The 23,080-nt window shown below is 43.7% G+C and overlaps 1 protein-coding gene, 1 non-coding gene and 1 pseudogene across 3 annotated transcripts in view; 1 reads left to right on the top strand and 2 right to left on the bottom strand.

Moving 5' to 3' along the window:
* LOC113219596 (multidrug resistance-associated protein 4-like) overlaps positions 1-23,080 on the bottom strand; it is a 287,215-nt gene that overhangs the window by 182,128 nt on the left and 82,007 nt on the right. The window contains exons 5-9 of the mRNA XM_026446541.2: positions 12,042-12,131; positions 10,784-10,947; positions 9,184-9,309; positions 7,015-7,264; positions 4,084-4,212 (exon numbers count right to left, since the gene is read on the bottom strand). Of these exons, the coding sequence (XP_026302326.1) occupies positions 4,084-4,212; positions 7,015-7,264; positions 9,184-9,309; positions 10,784-10,947; positions 12,042-12,131 (759 nt within the window). The remainder of the gene's footprint in view (positions 1-4,083; positions 4,213-7,014; positions 7,265-9,183; positions 9,310-10,783; positions 10,948-12,041; positions 12,132-23,080) is intronic.
* LOC113219600 lies at positions 7,522-8,324 on the bottom strand (annotated as a pseudogene). The gene has a single exon (XR_003306569.1). The product of XR_003306569.1 is annotated as a chromatin complexes subunit BAP18 pseudogene (transcript).
* LOC111546631 lies at positions 11,694-11,798 on the top strand. The gene has a single exon (XR_002732848.2). It is a non-coding gene; the product is annotated as a small nucleolar RNA U13 (small nucleolar RNA).

Raw genomic sequence — 23,080 nt, 5'->3', positions numbered from 1 at the left:
GTGATCCGCCCGTCTCGGCCTCCCAAAGTGCTGGGATTACAGGCTTGAGCCACCGCGCCCGGCCCCCAATGGCTTTCAAATCTATCCAAGGCTCTCTACTTGGCCTGAGTCCAAATCACATCATCCTCTTCCTGGACTGCTTGCTGCATCAGCCTCCTGGCATATCTCCCTGCCTCTACTCTCGGCCCCCAATGTATTCCCAGGCTGCAGACAGGGTGAATTTAAAATACGTGGATTTTCTTGAACATTAAGAGCTTTCTCACATAATTACCCCCAGGGAAACGCAGGGCATCAGCCTCCTGGCTGCCCCGAGCCCCTCCCTTTCCCGAACTCTTCCCCATGTCTCTCCACTACCACACATGCAATGCTGCAGGCTATTTCTTGAGCCTTCACAGGAAGCACTACACCTCCACAATGGCATCGGCATCTCTACCAAAGCACCTCATGGCATCTCGGACATTGCCTTCCAAAGACAATGACACACGAGCACTGATTTTAATTACGTGGTTATTTATTAACCCCCACTTGCTGATTCCCAGGAGGAAATTCCCAGCAGGAAGGACTTCTGTGCATTGGCTTACCATTGTATCTAAGCATTTATCACAGTGCCAGCTTAAGCCAGGTGCTCAATTACATTGTGGAGTCAATGACTAAGTGAATGAATACATTCCAAACTTAACCCCCAAAAGCCTAGCATAGACCAAGACAGGTGTCCGTGTGCTTCCTCTCAACTGATTTTAGTCTTAAGTGATCCTGACTTCGTTTATATTTGCTACACATAGTTTGACCTCGTGTGCTTTTTTATCACACAACTAGAGCAAGATTTCTCAAAGACAGCATATTTTCAGGGACACGAGGACACTTTCTAAAGATATTGGGCTGAGGGTGGCTCACGCCTGTAATCCCAGCACTTTGGGAGGCCAACGCAGGCGGATCACGAGGTCAAGAAATTGAGACCATCCTGACCAACATAGTGAAACCTCATCTCTACTAAAAATATAAAAGTTAGCTGGGTGTGGTGGTGCACACCTGTAGTCCCAGCTACTCCGGAGGCTGAGGCAGGAGAATCACTTGAACCTGGAAGGCAGAGATTGCAGCGAGCTGAGATCGCACCACTGCACTTCCGCTTGGTGACAGAGCGAGACGCCGTCTCAAAACAAAACCAAACAAAAGATACTGGGCCCCAACCTATGCCTGGTGAACAGAATCTCCAAGGTGTAATAATTTAGTTTTAATCAGTACATCAGGCAATTCTGATGAACTAGGGGACAAAATTGTAAATGAGTTACAGGAACCATCCAGGCTGAAAAAACACAAAGTTCTAAAGACAGAAAAAACAAATAACCAAGACAAAACAAAATCTCCAGCAATGACTTCAACACCACCATGAAGGAGCTCACCACACTAACACCAATGCTTTCTTACCAGTCATGCCTGGCCATTTGTTTCTCCTTTACTGAAAATCACTACTGCTGGACTCTAGGCCCATCTACCCACCAGAAACTATGTACGTGAGGGGAAATTAAGGTTTCCTGACCAACTCAAAGATGCATCCTTTGTCTGGACACAGAGCGCCTTGCCAAAGTCAGCCACTGGAAAATGTAAAATTCCCAGCTGCTCAGTTTGTTTTACTGCATGCATACATCTATCTACATGAACAGGAATTTCAAGCCTTAGACACAGGTGAGTTGCATTTTAGTGGAAAAATAAAAATAAAAAATCTTAAGGATTTCTTCCCTAGCCGCATATTGGACCACAATTCCCTGAAAATCGTCTGCAGGATCCCTTTCATGCCACACTCTCTGATGTGTGACATAATTCAGCAGAAAACGACAGTCATCACTTCTCACTAAAATAATGCTTAGTTGTTAGGCATTTTCCAAATCTCACAGACGTAATGAAGCTGGAGGCTGACTTCACTTCCACATTTTCTGGGCGCCTGCAATGTATACGTAATATAAAGATGAATGAGGCATTGTGTCTGCCTTTTATATGTTCAGAGGTTTAGGAAGGGAAAGAAATCTATAAACAAATGGCTTCAATACTAAGGGGAAAATGAGGACAAAGTCACCTGTGGAGATCCCAAAAGAAGAGATGAGGATTAAACAGTGTGTGATGGGCCAGGTGCAGTGGCTCATTCCTGTAATCCCAGCACTTTGGGATGCCAAGGCGGGTGGATCACTTGAGGTCAGGAATTTGAGACCAGCCTGGCCAGCGTGGTGAAACCTTGCCTCTACTGAAAATACAAAACTTAGCTGGACATGGTGGCTCACGCCTGTAACCCCAACTACCCAGGAGGCTGAGGCAGGAGAATTGCTTGAACCCGGGAAGTAGAGCTTGCAGTGAGCTGAGATCATGCCACTGCACTCCAGCCTGCCTGACACAGCGAGACTCATCTCAAAAGAAAAAAAAAGACTGTGTGATGGTTAATTTTATGTGTCAGCTTGGCTAGGCCGCAGTCCCCAGATATTTGGTCAAACATGTCTGGATATCAATGGGAAAGTATTTTTCGGTTGAGACTAGCATTTAAATCTGTAGACTTTTTGAAGTCCTACATAATGTCAGTGGGCCTCGCCCAATCAGGTGAAGGCATTTAAGAGAAAAAAAGACCTACAAAGAAAAGGGAATTCTGCCTCAAGACTGTCCTCCTCAGACTCAAGCTGCATCATCAGCTCTTCCCAGGGTCTCCGGCCTACCAACTGCCCCGCAGATTGTGGACTTACCTCACCTCCAAGTTGCGTGAGAAAATTTTATAAATCAATCTACTAATGTCTCTCTGCATGTACACACATGTGGGCCCTGCCCTATCGGTTCTGCTTCTCTGGAGAACTCTGACTAATACAGATGGCTTTTTAAATAAGTGAGACAAAACAGGAAATCACCTCCCGACACTAAGTTCAATCCCCTTATTTAGAGACAAGAAAACCAAGGCCCAGAGAATTGGTGAGGACCCAAGGTCTGCGTCCCACCCCCCCATACTACCTGTCGGGGCTGCTCTTTGCCCCGTTATTTCCTATGGCTGCTGCACAGAAGTGACATTTGCATTCAGGTTATGCTGTGCATGTGGGGGTAAGATTGTGCACTTCTTTTTTTTGAGATGGAGTCTCGCTCTGTCACCCAGGCTGGAGTGCAGTGGTGTGATCTCGGCTCACTGCAACCTCCACCTCCCGGGTTCAAGCAATTCTCATGCCTTGGCCTCCAGAGTAGCTGGGATTACAGGTGCACACCACCATGCCCAGCTAATTTTTTTGTTGTTGTTGTATTTTCAGTAGAGGCAGGATTTCACCATGCTGGCCAGGCTGGTCGAGAACTCCTGACCTCAAGTGATCCGCCCACCTTGGCCTCCCAAAGTGCTGGGACGTGAGCCATGGCCGCACTTCTCAGACAGACGGATGGCCTGGGCTAAAGCCCTGGATCAGCCTTTTATTAACTGTTAAAACGTGGAGGTGCTATTCACCCTCCCCAGACTTCAGTTTCTTTATCTGTAACATAGGAGTGATAGGGGAGTTACACTAGTAAAACGAGTGAATATTCATAAGGCTCTTGGGCCCCTCTTTGTTACCTAGTAAGTACTCATCAGCTATTATCTGTTCATATAAAGCCCCACGGTCTTAATCTTAACCTTCATTTATCTCATAATGGCCAGGAAGACAGACTAATTTTATTAACCAAGTAAGACTGTTTTTATTTCTCCACATGGCCCAAGGAAATCCACTTGTTTCACAGCCTGGAAGCCAGTCAGGAGGCTTTTTTTTTTTTTTTTTTGGAGACAGAGTCTCACTCTGTCACCTAGACTACAGTGCAGTGGTGCAATCTCAGCTCACTGCAATCTCCACTTTTTGGGTTCAAGCAAGCCTGAGCCTCCTGAGGAGCTGGGAGTACAGGCATGCACCACCACGCCCGACTAATTTTTATATTTTTAGTAGAGATGGGATTTCACCATGTTAGCCAGGCTGGTCTCTAACTCCTGACCTCAAGTGATCTGCCCACCTTGGCCTCCCAAAGTGCTGCGATTATAGGTGTGAGCCACCACACCCGGCCAGGAGGGTCTACATTTAATGTCAGACATGGCCCCTCTCTTACAAGAGCAGGTTGACCAAGTCCAATGGGGTTTGAGATGCACAGAGGGACACGCATAACAAGGCGGAGACTCCGATCCAGTCCACTCTGAAAAAGATCCAGCTCCCCAGAGCTGAGGACCCTCACAACCCCCTTTAACAGGGCCCGGTGTTCCGGGAATGTTCAACTCGAGTCTGCTTCCTCACTCGGCCTTCCTCTGGCTTATGGTACAGCCTGGACCACCTTGGGTCTGTATTGGGTCCCAGCCTTTTGCTATGATTGCTGCTTCTGTTCATCCAGCATTTGGCGCCCATTATGTGTTCATCAGCACTGAGCTGCACCATACTGGCCTTGCTCAGCAGGAACAAATGTACCACCACGCTCCTGAGACCTGGCCGGAGAGCTTAGTAGCACCTGCTTAAATCAAGGACAGAAAGGAGGACACTCAAGCCACAAAGAGCCAAAGACCCCAAAGCAGGAACAGAGATGGGTCACGTGCTGGGAAACACACAATGTGGCCAGGTGAGCCCTACGCCTAGAGTTCAAAACCAGGACTCCACAGGAAACAGAGAACCTTTCAAGGTTTTTGGAGTAAGACTAGATGAGTAAAAGAACACTGAAGGAAATATCCCACACCAGAGGATACTAAGGCAGCAACATAGGTGATACAGTTTGGCTCTGTGTCCCCACCCAAATCTCAGCTTGAACTGTAATCCCCATAATCCTCACGTATCAAGGGTGGGACCAGGTGGAGGTAACTGGATCATGGGGGCAGTTCCTCCATGCTGTTCTAGTGACAGCGAGTTCTCATGAGATCTGATGGTTTTATAAGCCTCTGGCATTTCCCCTGTTTGCACTTCTTCCTGCTGCCCTGTGAAGAAAGTGCCTGCTTCCCCTTCCGCCATGACTGTAAGTTTCCTGAGGCCTCACCACCTATGCTGAACTGTGAGTCAATTAAACCTCTTTCCTTTACAAATTGCCCAGTCTCAGGAAGTTCTTTATAGCAATATAAAAACAGACTAATAGGCAACATAATAATGGTTAAGAAATCATGGTTCTGAACAGATTCCTATCTCTAAAACAGGCAAACTCCTTAACCTATTACAGGAGCCAGTTTCATTCTCTGTAAAGTGGGGACACTAATGCTTATCTCCTTCAATTGTGAGGATAACATGAAATAACATGTAAAGGCTTCCAAGAGCCCTGGTTCACAGTACATACACCAGCGCCTGCAATCACAGTGAGGGGCAGCAACAACAGTCAGAGAATTACAGCAGCACAATACACACGTGGCCCTTCCATCTGAAAAAGGTGTCCCGCACACTCAGAGAGACACTCTGGTCAAAGTCTATTTCTAAGTTATTTCTTTCAAGATGCAGAAGCTGTAAGAAAAAAGTGTTACTGACCTGCATGGACCATCCCTTCACAGTGTTACCTGAAGCTGTTGTCAGAAAGGATGAGGATAAGAATTGACCTTGTATGGTCTGTTTTATAGGTAATATTTTTTACGAAATACAAACTTGCTACTCAGTAGTGGGAGTGTGCCCATGAATAGCCACTATGCTCCAGCCTGGGTAACACAGCAAGATCTCTTCTTTAAAAAACAAACTTCATCATAAAAAAGAATCTTAGCTTTTATGACAACACCCACCCCACTCTCTCCTCAACCAAAAAATTAAAAATAAAAAATAATCACAGCCAGTGTCAGCTAAGTTCACTCGAGTCTGTCCTTGGGCATCCATCTCTATTAAGAATCAGGAATAAAACAAAGCAGATTTTTGAAAAGCTTAGACAGTCAAGTTCTTGCCAGGCCCTCTCACAAAGCCAATTTATTTTAATTTTCAACTTATTCATAAACACACAAATACTTGTGCATACATTATGTGCCAGGACCTTACCTTGGTGATATAAATTATTTGCCCCTGGCAATTTAGTGACAGCTACTTAGGAAAAGGCGACGATGTGTGAAGTGGATGCTATGGTTTGAATGGGCAGGCCTACTCTAAATTCATAGGCTGGAACTTCACCCCAGTGTCAGTGTTAAGAGGTGGGGCCTCTAAGAGGTGATTAGGTCGCCACAACAGAGCCCTCCTGATGGGAATTAGCGTCCTTACAGAAGGCTGGAGGGAACTAAACAGGCCCAGTTTGTCCTTCTGTTTCTTCCACAATGTGAGGACACAGAGGTCCATCTGGGAAGCAGAGAATGGTCCTCACCAGACACCAATGCCAGAGCCTTAATCTTGGACTTCCCAGCCTCCAGAACTGTGAGAAATAAATGTCTAACATGTATAAATTAGCCAGTCTCAGGTATTTTGTTACAGTAGTATAAACAGAGCAAGGCAGTAGAAATCAACCAATTGGAAAGAAAGAAGTCTGGTAGAGTTAGGTTCATCAACAGTAAGAAAAAGGTGAAAAGAGGATAGGAAAGAAAAGGCAGAGATCCTAAAGGCACGCACAAAAATTAACAAGGAAAACATCTACAGAGGAAAGAACTTATTTTCAAACAGGGATAGCTAAGTGAAGTTGAGGCCCTGCTTCCTGACCAAGAAGCAGGGACCTCCAGCAAGCTCTTTCCTTCCAGCCTACAGATGAACCATACTCAACCCATACTCGCTACTTTCTCATTTGCATTAACGTAACAGATGAAATCTATCTGCTTCTCCTCCTTTTCGACAGCTTAAACATTTTAATCACACCTGCAGTTACCACGTGCACATCAAAAGCCCTGTGCCACTGCTGTTTATGTTGCTCCCAATAAATGATCACAATGCTTGCATTGTCTTTAGTGCGCTCTATCTAAGATAAGGAAGTACACACAACATCGTGGAATGGCAGCACGTTTTGGTTACGAGAGGGTTAAATGTCATTACACTGGAACATAGCGATGCTAAATAAAAGGAGACATCATTTTACTTCAAATGCACCTACAACTTTAAAATGGCATCTGACACCAACCTGGATTCTTCGGATGCTGATGATTGCCTCTGACACCTTCTCAATGGCTGCGGGGAAGAAGAGGGTGACCGTCAGCCGCACAGCCCCGTACAGTGTCACGGCCACGAACACGCGGCTGGCTGTGATCACGTTGCCGAGGAGCACGTAGGTGGTGAAGGTCACAAACACGATGATTTTGCTTGCACTGAAAAACGAGGCCAAATTCATCCCTCTGAGGTAGGAACTTCTCAGAATCTTGGAAATCTCCTTCCTGGAACACAGTACAGGTTTTTAAAAAAGCAGTGATGTCAGCCACATAAAGTGGCTCACGCCTGCAATCCCAGCACTTTGGGAGCTGAGGTGGATGAATTGTTTGAACCCAAGAGTTTGAGACCATCCTGGGTAACAACAACAACAAAAAGGTGCAAAGGTGAGAGGTGGCCAGGAACTACCCAGAAAATCATAAGAAGTACCATGTGCTGGAATGCAACAACTAATCAAATATTTAATCCAAAAGCCAGAAAAACATTTTTTTTTTTTGAGAGGGAAATCTTTATTGTTTTCTGTATAAAAATGTCCATCAGATGAAGGTCAAAGGGGTTGGGGGCAGATGCTTATGCGGGAACAGCGAGGTGGCAGCCCCAGCAGCCTTTCAGCCCTCTCTCGTGCAGGCCTTGCTCGGAGTCCCAGGAGATCCACAGGTCCAGCGTGAACGGTGAGAGGTCAGAGGTGGAAGGCTCAGCAGGAGAGGAGAGGAGGATCAGCAGAGGTCATGAGAAGGCCAGAATCCAGGGTCAGGCTGTCCTGGTCGAAGTTGAGTTTCTTAGCTGGAGGAGTTCTCCTAGCCCTTCAATATCCACCAGGTCACTGTTGGCGTCGGAGTCGTTCAGAGCACTGAGTGTCACATCAGCCTTCTGTTTCTTTATGGGGGGACCCCCGGCCTCGGGGACACTGGAGCTGCTGGGAGGAGGGGCAGCTGGAGGAGGTGATAAGACACCAGATGCCACCTTCTTGGGCCCTTTCTTGGGTGACTCAGCTGGAAGGGGGATGCCGGAATCTTCATATACCTTGCGTTTCACAGTGGCCTTTATCTGAGCCACTGTCCGTTCCTTGATGACACAGCTGATGTGATTAAGATCGTCCCCAAATCGCTTCACAGCAGCCCTCAGCATCTCTATTTCCGTCTCCGTCCACTTCGCACCCGCAAGGGAAGAGTCGGCCACAGGATGCAGCTGCATCGTCAGCTCCCCGAGCTTCGTGAAGGCTGCGCTGGCCGCCGAGAAGATCTCCCCGACCTTTGTGGACGCTGACGTCATGGCCCCGCGCGCCTCCTCACGGAGACGCCGCCGCCGCCGCCGCTACACGCAAGCCGGGACCACGGAGAGCAGGGAGACCCAGCGGCTCAGGCCCCCGCGCAGGAAGTCCCCCATTTTTTTTTTTTTTTTGAGATGGAGTTTCACTCTTGTCGCCCAGGCAATGGTGCGATCTCAGCTCACTGCAACCTCCTCCTCCTGGTTCAAGTGATTCTCCTGCCTCAGCCTCCCAAGTAGTGGGATTACAGGCAAGCACCACCACGCCTAGCAAATGTTTGTATTTTTACTAGAGACAGGGTTTCACCATGTTGGCCAGGCTGGTCTCGAACTCCTGACCTCAGGTGATCCACCTGCCTCAGCCTCCCAAGGTTCTTGGATTACAGGCGTGAGCCACCATGCCCAGCCGCCCCCCAAAAATTCTAATAACACAAAGAACAACTAACAGTATTTCCATGCCTGTTTGGAATAAAAAACACTGATTCATAGAGTTTGGTCCAATATAGATATGCCCAGTCTCTATAATCTGCCCATTTGGCTACATTAATATAAATCATAGTTTTATTTTAAACTCCATTATTCTCAAATACTAACATCTTAGAATCATTGTTGGGATTTGGGATAGTGAGAAACATTTGGAATTTCACTTCTGTATTAGTAAGAAGCATACATGCTTTCTGTTTAAGAACATGGTAATGGAAGACCAAGTGAAAAGAACATTCTCCACTGTTCTACTTAACCCAACTGCCATGCGTGGGGAGTGGCATGCATTGTACTGAACCTCCCATAATGTGAACACATAGTAAAACTTCTAAAACCATTGACAAGAATAGCAAATAGAAAAGTACAAAAATACGGTACAATGTATACAAAAACTTACTTTCTCAAATTGGTAACAAGATCTGAAAATGACTTTTCCCAGGCGTACATTTTTATTATCCTTATGCCAGTTATAACTTCATTCATGGTCCTGATTCTGGCATCCGTGAAAGTTGCAGTTTTACTCCTAAGGGGGACCAGACACGGGAGATGAGCCTGAGCGATCACAGCCTGCCCTTATCAGCGGCAGGCACAGGCAGGGACCCGCAGCACATGGTTCCCTACAGCGCTTTTGCTTCCGTCAACACAGACAGGTCCTACTCAAAATACAAATAGAAAAAGACTTCGATTAGGAAGTCAACAATCTATCCCAACTCAGTAAGTATTTTGGAGAATTTGTAATATCTGCTGAGGAAGACATGAAAATGAGTCAGAGGTAATCTGTTCCCTGGAGGAGTGCACAGGTGGGCAGGGAAGGCAGAAAGGCACCGGCGCCTGACAGTAACACAGTGGGTGGAGCGTACTAAAATGAGAATGAAGTGCTGGGGAGCAGAGAAGAAAGGGCTGTTTGTTAACTCCACTGGGAAAGAGGAGAGCAAAAAAAAGCCTCAGAGGACCGGGAGCATTTGAACGGGGCCTCAAAGGACAAGGACTATTTCTCCAGATGGCAAAGAGGGGAAGGTCTAAGTAGGAAATACACCATAAGCAAAAGCATAAAACAAAGAACTCAATGCACTTCCAACAGTGGCTCCTCTCGATCCAGCTGACAACTTTGACAATGACTCATTTCCAATTCATTGGGACCTGCTTCAAGTCCAATTTATTTTATCATCATTAACCTCTTGACCAAAAGCTGTATTTCTTTTTCTTTTTCTTTTCTTTTTTTTTTTTTTTTTGAGACAGTGTCTACCTCTGTCACCCAGGCTGGAGTGCACTGGCATAATCTTGGCTCACTGCAACCTCTGCCTCCTGGATTCAAGTGGTTCTTGTGCCTGAGCCTCCCAAGTAGCTGAGATTACAGGCATGTACCACAATACCCAGCTAATTTTTTAAATTTAGTAGAGATGAGGTTTTGTCATGTTGGCCAGGCGTCACGTGATCCACCTGCCTCAGTCTCCCAAAGGCGTCAGCTGCCACGACCAGCCGACAACCATATTCCTAACACATACGCTACTAGGACTGTGTGATTTTATAAATACATCATTAAAATTCACCCTGCCTTTGGGAAGCTTACAATTTAATGGAAATACTGAAGTTAAAATAACACACACGTATATACATGTGAAAATAGCTCTCACACAAGCACAGTAAAGATGTATGCAGCTAGAATGGAGCCTATGAAATATTTCAATCTATCGTTATTCATTATATGTTTAACTAACTTCTATATATGTGATTTCTGCTTCAGGACATTCTACTTATTGCGGCCACAGCGCCTGAAAAGCTGGCTGGGAGGAGCCGGTGAATACCTTCACCTTTCTCCCTTGAAGATTCGCCTTCAGCGTAAGGATAGAGGCCCCCTTGGCTAAGCCTGAAGAGCTGCAACATATGCAAAGAAGAGATAATAAAAGGCATTTAGTTTGTTTCTGAACAAAAGCATCGGGAAGACTGTGGATGTTACCAAATAGATATGACATTTTTCACACCAGTATTTCTCTTACCTCAGTGATGAGAACAACTTCCCGAAACAGCTTTGCAAGGGCAGGAGAATAATTAGAACTGCCATCCCAGCAAGGCACGATATTCCTATCTCCATCCAGAGTAGGGCAGTCACTGCGATCGCCTGCAGTGGCCCTGCCCACAGGAAGTGTAAGAACACTGTCACCTTTAAAGAAAAAGACAGAGTGTTCTTAGGACTCTAGAAAAGCAAAAAAAGTAAGAACACAGTACAGAAACGATCCGCTGGAAAAGAACAGGAAAATCCTAAACAGAAATGACCACAGTAGGTTTAGACCTGCTAAAGCAGAAATCCAAGCACCCACCAGATGAAGCCATTCTGGGGAAACAAACAGCGGATCTGGGAGACCTGAAAGAGAATCTGACCAGCGGCATTAGAAGATCTTGATCAGTGACTATCTCACTGATGAGCTGAGCATTTTCCAGAACTCTCTGCCACAGAATTTCAGCTCCCATATGCCCTGGGGCTCCCCAGTACCCTAAGAAAGCCTGTACTATAGTGCCCACCACATACTCCAGTAATTTACTTGTGTATTTGTCTCCCAGACAGGCCATGAGCTTCTTCAGAACAGAAACCAAGTCTTATTCATTGTCCCTGACACTGAGCAGAGGCTTTAGTTCGTGTCTGTGAATGAATAATTGGAAAGAAAAAAAAAAGTGGTCCTAGTGCAAAATGGACATGGCCAGCAGCTAGAATGCCCTGGATAACATGATACCTCCACAAGGTAAGTATTAAACAATGGACACTGGGTGGGTACGGTGTTTACACCTGTAATCCCAGCACTTTGGGAGGCCAAGGTGGGAGAATCGCTTGAGGCCAGAATTTTGAGACCAGCCTGTGCAACAAGGCGTGATCCCTTCTCTACAAATAATAAAAAAAGAAATTAGCCAGCAATCCTTTTGTAGTTCATCAGCATGACAGTCGGGTGTTCATGCCCATGTGTGAGATGTGCCACCCTTGAATTCTGTTATGACATTGCCACATTAGCCCATCTGACATGAAAATTCAAAAGAAGAGAGAAATTAGCTGGGCATGGCGGTGCACACCTGTAGTCACAGCTAATCGGGAGGCGGAGGTGGGAGGATCGCACAACACTTGAGCCCAGGAGTTCAAGGCTTCAGTGAGCTACGATCCTGCCACTGCAATCCAGTGTGAACAGAGTGAGCCCGTCTCCAGAAAGAATAAAAGGGGGAAGAGGGGTGTTTAATGCAATGAAAAAGGATCCCTGAACTGCAGCTTACCTGGTCAAACTTGTTGACATCGTTGGACAGCAGGTTGACTATCTGGCCTGTGGTTGTCTTCCCCATGGCCATGTTACTAAGACGAAGTGCCTGAAATAAAAGAGGTAGGTAGAGAATTGTGTTCATACAGTGATACTACGTCAGGCTTAGGACACAGCAGATCTGAGGAAGTCTTGTGTGATGTCAAGACCAGATAACCCAAGACAACAGCTCTAAGGACCAGCATTTTGGCCCTCCCAGTACCTCTAGTGGTGGCAGCTGTGTCCTACCAGGACAGCAAAGCGAGGGGTAGAAAGGAGAAGAAAAATCTCTCACCTCATTTAATGAATTTGGACATGCCCCCAAGTATAAAATGATGTAAGTTTCTACTTAAGAGCCAACCAAAGTAATTTTGAGCCAAATTAGAGAAGAACAGAGAGGCTGTGAAAGGAATGAAATGCGAGGATGTGGACTATAAATCCACACCAATCACTAATGCGACGTGCAACATAACTAAACACACGGGGCCTTACTCTCTTCACTCTGCCTGGATCACAGGGTTTCAATGTGATCAATGCGAAATGACAAGTGTTTACAGAGTATCAACTATCTGGAGGACACCAGGAGCCCCAACAGATACGGGGACACAGTCATGGGTTTCGCCTTGGGAAACAGGGCTAGGTATGTCCAGACACCTGTGATTCAACTGTGACCTGCACAGAGAACTCAGGGCAGTTCCAACTGAGGGACACTGGGTGGTAGAGACCCTGGACGATGAAGGAGGGACTTTAAGGAGGGAAGGGAAGGGTGCTGCAGGGGAGGCCTCGCTAGGACAGAAGTACGGAGAAGGGGGATGTGGGGGCTGCTGAATAAAGAACACCCCAAACCTGGCTGAAGCAGGTGAAGCTTATGGAAGGCAATATGGAGCAGTATGTGTGGTTTTTCAAGTTAGAGGGAGAAACTCAACTTAAGGAAGGTTAAACAGTAGAAGTGATTGGCCAGGAGACTACTGGAAGAAAGAGAATGAGTCGCTGCTGGAATAACAGTCCAGGCAAGAGGCAACAAGACTGTCAACCAAGGCTATGTGAATGGGAAAAAAAAGGGACAGACAGAAGTAAAACACTTTTAAAAGTTAAAAAACGGCCAGGTGCAGTGGCTCTCACCTGTAATCCCAGCACTTAGGGTCGCCGAAGGCAGATCACTTGAGGTCAGGAGTTCGAGACCAGCCTGGCCAACATGGTGAAACCCTGTTTCTACTAAAAACACAAAAATTAAACCAGGCATGGTGGTGTGCACCTGTAATCCCAGCTACTTGGGAGAATGAGGTAGAAAATCACTTGAAGCCGGGAGGCGGGGGTTGCAGTGAGCCGAGATTGTGCCACTGCACTCCAGCCTGGGCAACAGAGTGAGACTCTGTTTCAAAAACAAAATAAAGAAAAATTTAAAAATGCTATTATGCAAATATAAGTGAATCAATCATAAAATACAAAGAAAGAAGAAAAGGTGCAGGTGAGGGCGAAGAAGAGAGGGAAGGAGAAAGACCAGCCTGCTCCTGCAGGAAAGAAACAGAACGTAATGTGCCTTACTGACTACAAACTATCTGTGAATACCTGTAAAGCCGATCTTACATACAAGTATGTTAATCCCACATGCAGAAAATACACCACGCTTTTAAAGCATGTTAATTCGATACCTAATTTTAACAAAACAAAAGCAAAATGTCAACACCAAACTCTAAGCCTAAGCTGACCCTTTTCAAGAAATCTGAAATCAACTGTGCCCAACTTGAACCATCATCCACAGATGGCATCTGCTGCCGACAATGAGGATTAGGTACGATGGCACAGATGCCAATTTGTGAAAAAGACAAAGTTCTCTGCGTGCACCAGGAGGGCTACTTGTAATTCATGTATTACCAGTAGTAATACATGACCAGGTATAGAGGTGGAATAAAAGGCTGGGCAGATACTCGGGTTATAACAGAAGTTAACCCAAGTGAATGATAACTCCACTGCCAACTCAGAAATTAAGGATCTGCTGAAATAAAATCAGTCATATTCCAGATAGTATAAAAAATATCATGAAGTGCCATGAATATTATTAACGGGGAAGACATGCCGGGCGCAGTGGCTCACACCTGTAATCCCAGCACCTGGGGAGGCTGAGGCAGGCAGATCACCTAAGGTCAGGAGTCTGAGACCAGCCTAGCCAATATGGTGAAACCCCATCTCTACAAAAATACAAAAATTAGCCAGGCATGGTGGCAGGTGCCTGTAATCCCAGCTACTCGGGAGGCTGAGGCAGGAGAATCACTTGAACCCAGGAGGCAGAGGTTGCAGTGAGCTGAGATCGTGCCACTGCACTCCAGCCTGGGCGACTCAGCAAGACTCCGTTTCAAAAAAAGACTAGGAAGACACAGCTGACAAGCAAACTGCCCAGGCTTCTGCTTCCGACCATGAGAGAGGACTTGCCCTCCCCTGGAAAACTGTAACGCCGAGCAAAACATTTGACAGCTGTTTTCAGGCACCGGACCATAGGTAGCACACGGCTGTGAGCCTCAAGAGACGGGAAATATAGGTGGTGGCCCAGGACTGACCTGGCTTTATGCCTGGGGATGTTTTCTGCCCAAACAGAACAGCTTCACTGAGCTGTGGAAGAAGACATGGTTGTTCCAAGTTGTAGAAGCATCTGGAATTTGGGAGCCTGAGTAGCAGAGGGTTTGCCCCAGAAGTTTCAGTAGGGATTTACTCAGGATACTTTGCCAATGGCTTCATAAGAACGGCCAGATTCCATGAGACCTAAGAAAGCAGCAACTATGGGGCTGAGTGCTGACCGAAGATTCTGGAGGTCATGCAGCCGGAGATGCCACCCGAGGAGAGGAAGGAAATCCCCACTGGGGCCTCAGGCATTCAACTGAGACACCAGGAAGGCTATGTCTTAGTAATAAAGATCTCACCCTAGATTAACAGCTGTGCACTTGGAATAAGTTCAGAATGGAGGTACCCGCCCTATGATTGATTGACTGACAGACAGATAGATGGATTCAATGCTAAAGGGGCCAATCTGCCAGGAAGTTAACTGCCTGCATGAACAAAACTCAATGCTCTTTAAACCAGACTCCCTATAGTATATCGATCATAATGTTCAACATAGTAAAACAATTACTAGATATGCAAGGGAACAATAAAATGTGACCTGTAATCAAAGGAGGGAAATGGCAATAGAAAAAAAAATCTGAAATGATCCAGATTTTGGAATTAGTAAACAACAACTATGAAGCATCTATTATATGTCAAGGAGTTAAAGAAAAATATGGTTATAACAAGTAGATATGATTTTTAGGAGCAACATAGGTAATATCAAAAAGAACCAAATGGAAATTCTCGAACTGAAAAGGTAATACCTGAAATAAAAAATGAATTAGATATCATTAATAGCAGATACTTTCCATTGATCTATTCCCAGAATCGCTAACCCTTTCTTCTATAGTTTACAACTGAAATCTGAAGAATAGACAGAAAAAAAGGTTAAGAAAAAGAACAAAGACTGAGGGTCCTTATGGGAGAATATTAAGCAATAAAATATTCATGTATTTGGAGTCCTAAAAGCAGAAGAAATAGGGGAAGAAAAAAATATATGAACAAATAATGACTGGAATTTTACCAAAGTCAGTAGTAAATATTAATTTACATTATTAAGGATCTTAGCAAGTCCAAAGAAGGACAAAAACAAAGAGATCTATACCTAGACACACATTAAACACAGAGAAACAACAAAACAACCAGCAGCTGACACACCAGAAACAATGCAAACAAGAAGACAACAGAACAATATTTACAGTGCTGAAAGAAAGACAAACACGACTGGCCAAGCACGGTGGCTCACACGTGTAAGCCCAGCACTTTGGGAAACTGAGGCGGGCTGATCACTTGAGGCCAGAAGTTTGAGACCAGCCTGGCAGACACGGTGAGATCCCGCCTCTACTAAAAATATAAAAATTAGCTGGGCACAGTGGTAGGCACCTGTAATTCCAGCCACTCAGGAGGCTCAGGCAGGAGAATCGCTTGAACCTGGGAGGTTGCCTGAGCCAAGATCGCATCACTCCACTCCAGCCTTGGTGACAGAGTGAGACTCTGACTCAAAAAAAAAAAAAAAAAAAAAAAAGAACAAACAAAAAAAACCCTGTCAACTCAAAATTCTATCACCAACAAAAAATATCCCTTAAAATATGAGGGTAAAATTAGGACATTTTCCGAGAGACTTTATCAGCAATGAACCTGAACTGTAAAAAACAGTGTAAAGAATACCTTTCAAGCTAAAAGAAGATGATATCAGATGGAAACTCAGATCTACAGAAAGAACGAACAGAAACCAAAATGACCAATGTGAGTAAATGTAAAAGACAGGCTGGGTGTGGTGGCTCACGCCTGTTATCCCAACATTTTGGGAGGCTAAGGCGGGCAGATTGCTTGAGCTCAGGAGTTCGCGACCAGCCTGGGCAACATGGCAAAACCCCATCTCTACAAAAAATATAAAAATTCTCCAGGGATCGTGCCCTGCACTTGTAGACCCAACTATTCGGGGGCTGACATGGGAGAATCGCTTGAACCCAGGAGGCAGAGTTTGCAGTGAGCCAAGATCACATCACTGCATTCCATCCTGGGTGACAGAGTGAAATCTTGTCTAAAAAAAGAAAAAGAAAAAGAAGACAAATTACTTTGAAAAACATTTTGCTTAGAGCAAAAATGGTAATAGTGCATTTTGGACACAGAAGTAAAATATACGACAATAGTACAAAAGATGGGGAAGGGTAATAGAATTTTACTATTGTATACTTCTAACCTTTAAGGCAAAATAGTCCTTATGTTGGGCCATCAGTAAATTTCAATCAATATCTGAACATAAAAATGTTACACAGAATGCATTCTGGTGACAGCAGAATTAAATTACAGATCAACAATAAGATATCTCTAACAACTCAAAATATCTGAATATTAACATTTCTAAATAAGCATGTGTCAAAGATGACATCATAAGGGAAATCTGAAATATTTTAAAGTAAATGATAATGATAATTTGTGAGATATAGCTAAAGCAAGTCTTAAGAGTACACTTTTGGCTTTAAGGATTTTACATGTAAAAAGAACATATAAAATTGATAATCTAAGTTCTACCTAAAATCAAGACCAAAGAAACCAACAAACAACAACAAACCACTGCTCACATCCTCCGAAGTACAATTAGTGTGATCACATATCTGTGTTACCCTCAGTAGCTACCAGAATATATAGACCAAGTCATATTCATTTATGTCATTATGATCATAAATCAAGCTACCATTTAGTAAGCACCTACTGTAAGCCAGACAACTGAACAAGAAAACAACACTTACCAAGTAAGAATTATTCCTGTTTTGTAGATGAGAAGATAAAGTCAAACTATTTACATCTGACAGAGAACAAGCAATTTTTTTAATGAAGCAAAGTTACCAGTGTTTCTCATTAATGTAGAAAACTAAAGTTTAGTTCCAACAGTGTCCATGTTATAGTTTAAAACAGTTCACATCCAATGTATAGAAAAAAATCTGTATATTAATGTATCATTGTTCTGCAAATATTTTGGTTCTATGCTTCTTTAATCTGACAGGTTATAAAAAGACACCATTAAATTTGCTTTCCCTGTGAAAACAAAATTGTTCCACCATGAGAATAAAAGGCAACTAAAACCAACTGAAATCAAAACTTGTAGTATATATCCCAGACCCAAAATATCTTTAATAAATCAATGGCCCCTAAATATCAATACGAATTATAAATGCCTACCAATTTTTTTTAAAAGAACAAAGGATGTGTGCAGGAAATTCACCAAAAAAAAAAAAAAAAAAAAACCCAAATGGCCAAGGAAATGCAAATGCTCAAATCCACTATTACACAAAGCCATGTAAATTAAAATAACAATGTATTATTTTTCACCTATGAAATTGGTGAGACTGACAGTGATGATTAAAATATAACATCAAATCTGTCTCATTTCACTAGGGAAAATGTAAGTAATTCACAACTCTTGGGGAGGAAATCTAGCATAGCAAAAGCCTTGAAATTTGTATACCCTAGGAAATGAAGGATGTGTCCAAATGTTCAGCTTTAATCATGTCCATTAAAATGCTATGTGTAACAATCAAAAACTAGAAGACATCTAAAAATCTAATTACTGAAAACTGGAAAACATCTGAGTATCTAATTATTGGTTACTCTAGAATCGGCATGGCCATTAAGAACAATACAGTGCATGGTGGAAGTAAACACCATCAGAGCAGGGCACCATTTGATAGTTGCTCACTACTGAAGGCAGGCAAGGAAATACGTTTGGGATTACAAGAAAACTCTACAATCTAGAACAAAACATTAATTTCTTTCAATTTCTTAAAAATAAATCGTGTAATATCTAGCTTCATTTGAAAGATACAAACTGTTTCTTCTTTCTTATTTTAATCAGTGTGGCCACATGAATATCACCATCAAAAGGAGGTGGGAGGAGAGAATGACATTTCTATGGAAGTGAGTTTTCCAGACTGGTGAGATGAATATCCCTTCTTGGATTAAATGCATTAATCCAATCTTCATTTTAACAGATGTCTTTCTCCCCTCTCTAACAGTCCTTTTAAAACAAGATGCGGCTGGGCACAGTGACTCATGCCTGTAATCCTAGCACTTTGGGAGGCCAAGGAGGGAGGATCACCTTAAGTCAGGAGTTCAAGACCAGCCTGGCCAACATGGTGAAACCCTGTCTCTACTAAAAATACAAAAATTAGCCAGGCATGGTGGTGCACGCCCCTGCAATCCCAGCTACTGGAGAGACTGAAGCAGGAGAATTGCTTGAACCCAAGAGGCAGAGGTTGCAGTGAGCCAAGATTGCGCCACTGCACTCCAGCCGGGGTGACAGTGAGATCCCTTCTCAAAAATAAAATAATAATAATAATAATAATAATAAATAAAACAAAAGATGCAAACTGCAGTTCATCACCTTCACGATGCAAATTCCTCACAACAAAATGGCTCTGACCCTGTGTCAATGACCCTTAGTGGACAGGGATGCTCTTCCCGCAGAGTCCCCAAGTGGCCACACTTTTCAGATTCTGGTACTTTCTGATCCATCTTGCCCCTGGCTATCAGGCTATCAGGTGCCTCTTTATTCTCATCAGAATGTCACACCATTACCTACTACTGTTTTAGATTGGGATGTGGCTTATGAGTGTTGTAAGGAAAGTCAGAGTAAATATGGTATGAATAAGCACATAAAGCAAGTATTATCTATCTTATTTATTTTATGTTTTGCTTACTTCCCGGTTCATGACCCTACCCCAGAGTTGAGTTTGTGAGGTAATGCAGCTTCCAATTAAACTGGGTATTTCTGCAACAGGCAACTAGGATGAGTATGTTTAGTCACTTGAAGCAGAAAATTGCCTGTATTTTTCCAATACTGTTGGCCAGAGTTGCTTAGTAACAACACATCTACTTTAACGACTGCATAATCTAAAACCAATAATCTCTGCTTTTGAGGGGATGACCCAGGGACTGGCTCATATCCTCCTTCCTCGTACACGTGATGGGTGACGTGTCTACAAAGTTAGTCACATTCCTTCCCTAATTCTGTAAAAGCAAAGAAATTTAAGGAGATGAAAATGTCCATCCAAAATCAACAACCTGTATGTTCTTTATAATCTGACAGTTTCACTGCCTTCTGGGGCTTTTCTTTTGTTTCACCTGATTTTTCATGGCTGGAATACAAGCCTGAAAACCTATACAGAAAGTTCTCTGTAGGCCAGGTGGGGTGGCTCATGCCTGTAATCCTAGCACTTTAGAAGACCAAGGCGGCAAGATCATGTGAGCCCAGGAGTTCAAGACTAGACTGGGCAACATAGTGAGATCCTGTCTCTACAAAAAAATTTTAAAATTAACCATGCATGGTGGCACATGCATGTAGTCCCAACTACTCAGGAGGCTGAGGTGGAAAGATTGCTTGAACCCAGAAGCTCAAGGCTGTGGTGAGCAGTGATCATGCCACTGGAATCCAGTCTGGGCAACAGAGCAAAACCCCATCTCAAAAAAAGAAAAAAGAAAGAAAGAAAGAAAAGAGAAGAAAAGAAAAGAAAGGAAAAAAAATTAGTGTTTCAGTGAGTGGTGGGGCAGTCAATCAATATATATTGAAGGAAATTAGTACAATCTAATTAATCAACTTTACCAATACCCATGGAAAGAACATGTAACAAGGCTTGACAACAATCTCTTCAAAGGGGGGCCACATCCCCCCACCATGGCTGAAAGACCCCGCAGCCCCAGACCCTGCTATCACCAGTTTCTTTGCCTGAAAAACAAGCCCCAACTGAACTGGTTTATCAACTGAGAAGGGAACAGAGTGATGGGCAAGACATACTGGCAGGGCAACAGGAAGGAAAAGGAAAATATGGAGAGGATGACAAGCCCAGGAGTGGGTAAAGAAGGGACAGTGAGGACACACATGAGGACAAATATATGGTCTAGCGTTAGGGCAGAGAAGATCATCTTAAGGAGAATATAAATGCAGTATACCCCCATTGAAGAGGAAGAAAAAAACCAAACTTCTATCATCTTTTTGTTGTGTGTGTGTGACAGGGTCTTGTTCTTTTTGCTGAAGTGGCATGATCACAGCTCGCCGCAGCCTCCACCTCTGGGGTCCAAGCAATCCTCCTGTCTCAGCGTCCCAAGTAACAGACTACAGGTGTGTGCCGCAATGCTCCCGCCTTGGCCTCTCAAAGTTTCAGGATTAGAGGCGTGAGCCATTGTGTTTGGCATCCATCATCATTTTCTTAAAACCTTTTTTATCATGTTTCTCTTTTTTTTTTTTTTTTTTGAGACAGTTTCACTCTTGTTGCCCAGGCTGGAGTACAAAGGCATGCGTGATCTTGGCTCACTGCAACCTCCACCTTCCGGGTTCAAGAGATTCACCTACCTTAGCCTCCCAAGTAGCTGGGATTACAGGCATGTGCCATCTTGCCTGGCTATTTTTATTTATTTATTTATTTATTTATTTATTTATTTATTTATTTATTTTTAGTAGAGACAGGGTTTCACCATGTTGGTCAGGCTGGTCTCAAACTCCTGACCTCAAGTGATACACCTGCCTCAGACTTGCAAAGTACTGGGATTACAGGTGTGAGCCAATGCACCCAGCCTGCTTTCCACTTCTAATAGAAAATTATAAGAAACAAAGAAGAAATGTGTTTCTAATGTAGCTTCTCATATACGACATGTTTCACGTGCCCTCTTTCAGACCAAAAATACTTGGAGGAAGCAATCTGCACTCTACAGACTCACTATAATTTTACTAAGAATCGGTCAAAATGAAAATATATTACATACGTGATTTTCCTTTTTTCCTAATGTTGTTTATTTATCAAAGTATTGACCTTGAGTAGGCCAGATATTCAGTAATCCTAAAGTAACAGTGCACAATACTATACTACTGCAAAATTCATTCCATCATTCATTCCCTTTTCAAAGATTATTTTTGACGCTTTAAGAAAATGAAGAGATTTGTGCAGCAGGAAAAAAAATGACAGATGTCAGAAAACATCTTAATAATGACTTCTTCACTAACACACATTTTTACAAGCAAACGTACCAAATGCAGTAACGCCTTCATCTCTTTCACTGATGAGGATAAAGGAATTAGGAGAAAAATGCAGAGAGAGAGGAGGGACAGACACTCTTTACCAAGGTACCTCCTTCCCACTTTCTCGACTCGATGATAAGCGTATCAAATAGCAGCCCTGTGCCCACAGCTATTACCCCCAGGAGAGACCCAAAAGAGAAAATGACCCTGTTCCTTCAGCTAATGGGTTCCAGAGGTGGTAGAAAGCAGAAGATGAGGACTTCACCCGCACCAGGACACAGGCAGTTGGTCAGAGCAAGAAGCCAAAAAAGGGTAGAATCTCTGAAATTCTTTCCTTTTCCACTACAGCTGAATAAATATGCAGTACAACAGCTGAGGATCAGGGTGAGGCAGAAGTGTTTCACTAAATGCCGAGAAAATGTATGACATAAACTCCAATATTAAATGTATCTGAGGACATGATGCGAAGTGAGATAAGTCACTCACCAAAGGACGAATATGGTATGACCCCACTTGGATGAGGTCCCTTCAGTAGTCAGATTATTACAGAGAGAAAGTAAAATGGAGGACGCCAGAGGATGACAGGCAGGAGCCACCACGCCTTGCAAAAATTACAAATTTTATGTGATAGATATTTTTTTGAGACAGGGTCACACTCCAGTGCCCAGGATGGAGTGCAGTGGCACAATCATGGCTCACTTAAGGCTCGACTTCCTGGGCTCAGGTAATCCTCCCACCTCAGCCTCCCAAGTAGCTGAGACTACCAGTGCACACCACCATGCCTGGCTGATTTTTGTGGGGTTTTTTTTGTTGTTTTTTTTTTGTAGAAACAGCATTTCACTATGTTGCCCAGGCTGGTCTTGAACTCCTGGGTTCAAGTAATCCGGCCATCTCAGCCTCCCAAAGTATTGGGATTACAGGTGTGAGCCACCATGCCTGACCGTTACGTATATTTTACCACAATTTTTTAAAATTTTTAACAGAAAAAGATTAAAAACAAATCAATGATGTTTGAAGGCCTGAAAGTAAATAACCACAAAATACAAATTCTAAACCTAGAAAAATATCTTTAATAAAAAAAAGGAGAAATAAAAACATTTTCAGGGCAATGAAAAAATTTAAAAATTTGCTATAACAGGATGTCTTAGAACTAAGGCAGAAAAAACAGAAGAAAGCTAAAATTTAAAAACTGAATTAATTAACATTTCTGAAAACTAAATCATCAGCCATAATTTCAACATAAGTCCTGGGGAAAGGAATGCAGAGCCTCATGCGGCCCTTTCCCTTCCAAGGAAGCCACGCCCGGCCTCCCCTCCACACCTGTTGGTCCCTTAGCCATCCTCCAGCACAGAAACTTCCCTGGGGCACAAATTAAATATACAGATTTCCAGACCCTTTCCCTAGAAATT

This window comes from Piliocolobus tephrosceles, chromosome X, assembly GCF_002776525.5.
Source record: "Piliocolobus tephrosceles isolate RC106 chromosome X, ASM277652v3, whole genome shotgun sequence".
NCBI classification, from domain to species: domain Eukaryota; kingdom Metazoa; phylum Chordata; class Mammalia; order Primates; family Cercopithecidae; genus Piliocolobus; species Piliocolobus tephrosceles.
The sequence above is the reverse complement of the archived record's forward strand: the minus strand, read 5'-3'. Positions and strand labels throughout refer to the sequence as shown.